Source organism: Eimeria mitis, genomic scaffold (genome assembly GCF_000499745.2).
Source record: "Eimeria mitis Houghton genomic scaffold, Emh_scaff345, whole genome shotgun sequence".
Lineage (NCBI taxonomy): Eukaryota > Apicomplexa > Conoidasida > Eucoccidiorida > Eimeriidae > Eimeria > Eimeria mitis.
In genome coordinates, this window is record NW_013571791.1 from 2,449 (window position 1) to 4,070 (window position 1,622).

Here is a 1,622-nt window from a genome sequence, read left to right on the forward strand (position 1 = left end):
CCTGGCTAGCTGAGGCAAGAGCAGCAGCAGCAAGCTTAAGCACCAGCCCCCAAACTAAACCCTAAACCCTAAACCCTAAACCCTAAATAAGCAGCAACCATTGTAACCCTAACTAAACCCTAAATAAAAACAAATACAACAAATATAACAGAAGAAAAAATAAACAAAACAAAAATAAAAAAAAACAAAACCACAAACAAAGCCACCATAACCCTCCCCCTAAAAGCTTAAAAAGAAATCTATTTCATTGAAAGCTCAAATCAGGACACACGGGTGGGCCCCCCTGGGGGCCCCCCTAGGGGCCCCCTTGGGGGCCCCCCTAGGGGCCCCCAGGGGCCCCTACAAGGAGCCAAGTGCCCCCCCCTGGGGGCCCCCAACGGGGGCCCCCCTAGGGCCCCCGGGGGGCCCATAGAAGGCTCCAAAAAGGCATCAAGGGGGCCCCCGGGGGGGCCCCCAAGGACACAAAGGAGGCCCTGATGGGGCCCCGAAAGAGGCCCTGAAAGGGCATCAACAGGGCCCCCTGGGGGCCCCCGGGGGCCCCCAGGGGGGCCCCGGGGGGCCCCCCTTCAAGGGGGCCCCCCGAAGGGCTTATAGGAATTCCTTAGAAGGACCCGCGGGGGCCCCCCGGGGGCCTTTCCAGCATTTCTTTGAGAGTTGCTGTGCCTCCCTCATAAGTTGCTGCTGCTGCTGCTGCTGCTGCTGCTGCTGCTGCTGCTGCTGCTGCCGCTGCTGCTGCTGCTGCTGGTCTGCTCAGCGCGTTAGCCGCTGCTGTAATCCTTTACAAGGCTTTGGGGGCCCCTAAAGGGGCCCCCAAAAAAGGCCAAGGGGGGCCCCCCATGGGGGCTTAGAGGGTTTGAGGGTACACGGGGGCCCCCACCCACCGCGGCTGTACTTACTATAACAAATGAATTGACCCTAAACCCTAAACCCTAAACCCTAAACCCTAGACAGGTGGCAGCCGATGAGATGTATAATAAATACAGACTGATCCCGACGGGAACAGCAGTTGCAGCCTTGCTGCTGCAGTTGCTGCTGCAGTTGCTGCTGCAGCTGCTGCTGCTGCTGCTGCTGCTGCAGCTTCATCTCCTGCTGCAGTTGCTGCTGCTGATACTGCTGCAGCAGCAGCTGCTGCTGCTGCAGTTGCTGTGGCTGCTGCTGCTGTTGCAGTACATCAACAGAATAGAACTCTACACAAGACCAGCAGCCAGAGCAGCAGCAGCAGCAGCATCAACAGCTGCTGCTGCTGCTGCTGCTGCTGCTTCCGCTATTCAAGCTGCTGCAGTTGTTGCTGCTGGCGTTGCTGCTCGAAGCGCAGCAGCAGCTAAAACTAAAGCTTATACTAATGCAGGAGATGCTGCTGCAGCTGTTGCTGCCGCTGCTGCTGCAGCCGATGCTGTTGCTGCTGCTGCTGCAGCAGCTGCTGCTGCAGCTGCTGCTGCTGCTGCTGCCCTGCAGCAGCAGCGGCAGCTGATTCTCCTTAAACAGTTGACACAAGCTCAAGGCCAAGAAGAGACACAGTTGTGGCAGCAGCAACTGCTGCTGCTGTTGCTGCAGCAGCTGCTGCTGCAGCAGCTGCAGCAGTTCCAGACTGCACAAAGAATTCATCTATTGCAGCAGCAGCA

The 1,622-nt window shown here is 57.8% G+C and overlaps 1 protein-coding gene across 1 annotated transcript in view; it reads right to left on the reverse strand.

Annotated features, from left to right (window-relative positions):
• Window positions 1-601: 601 nt before the first annotated feature.
• The window catches only part of EMH_0008810 (uncharacterized protein), a gene marked incomplete at both ends in the record, with an annotated part of 2,586 nt that continues 1,565 nt past the window's right edge, over window positions 602-1,622 (reverse strand). Inside the window, 2 exons of the mRNA XM_013498479.1 lie at window positions 602-746; window positions 950-1,158. Of these exons, the coding sequence (XP_013353933.1) occupies window positions 602-746; window positions 950-1,158 (354 nt within the window). The remainder of the gene's footprint in view (window positions 747-949; window positions 1,159-1,622) is intronic.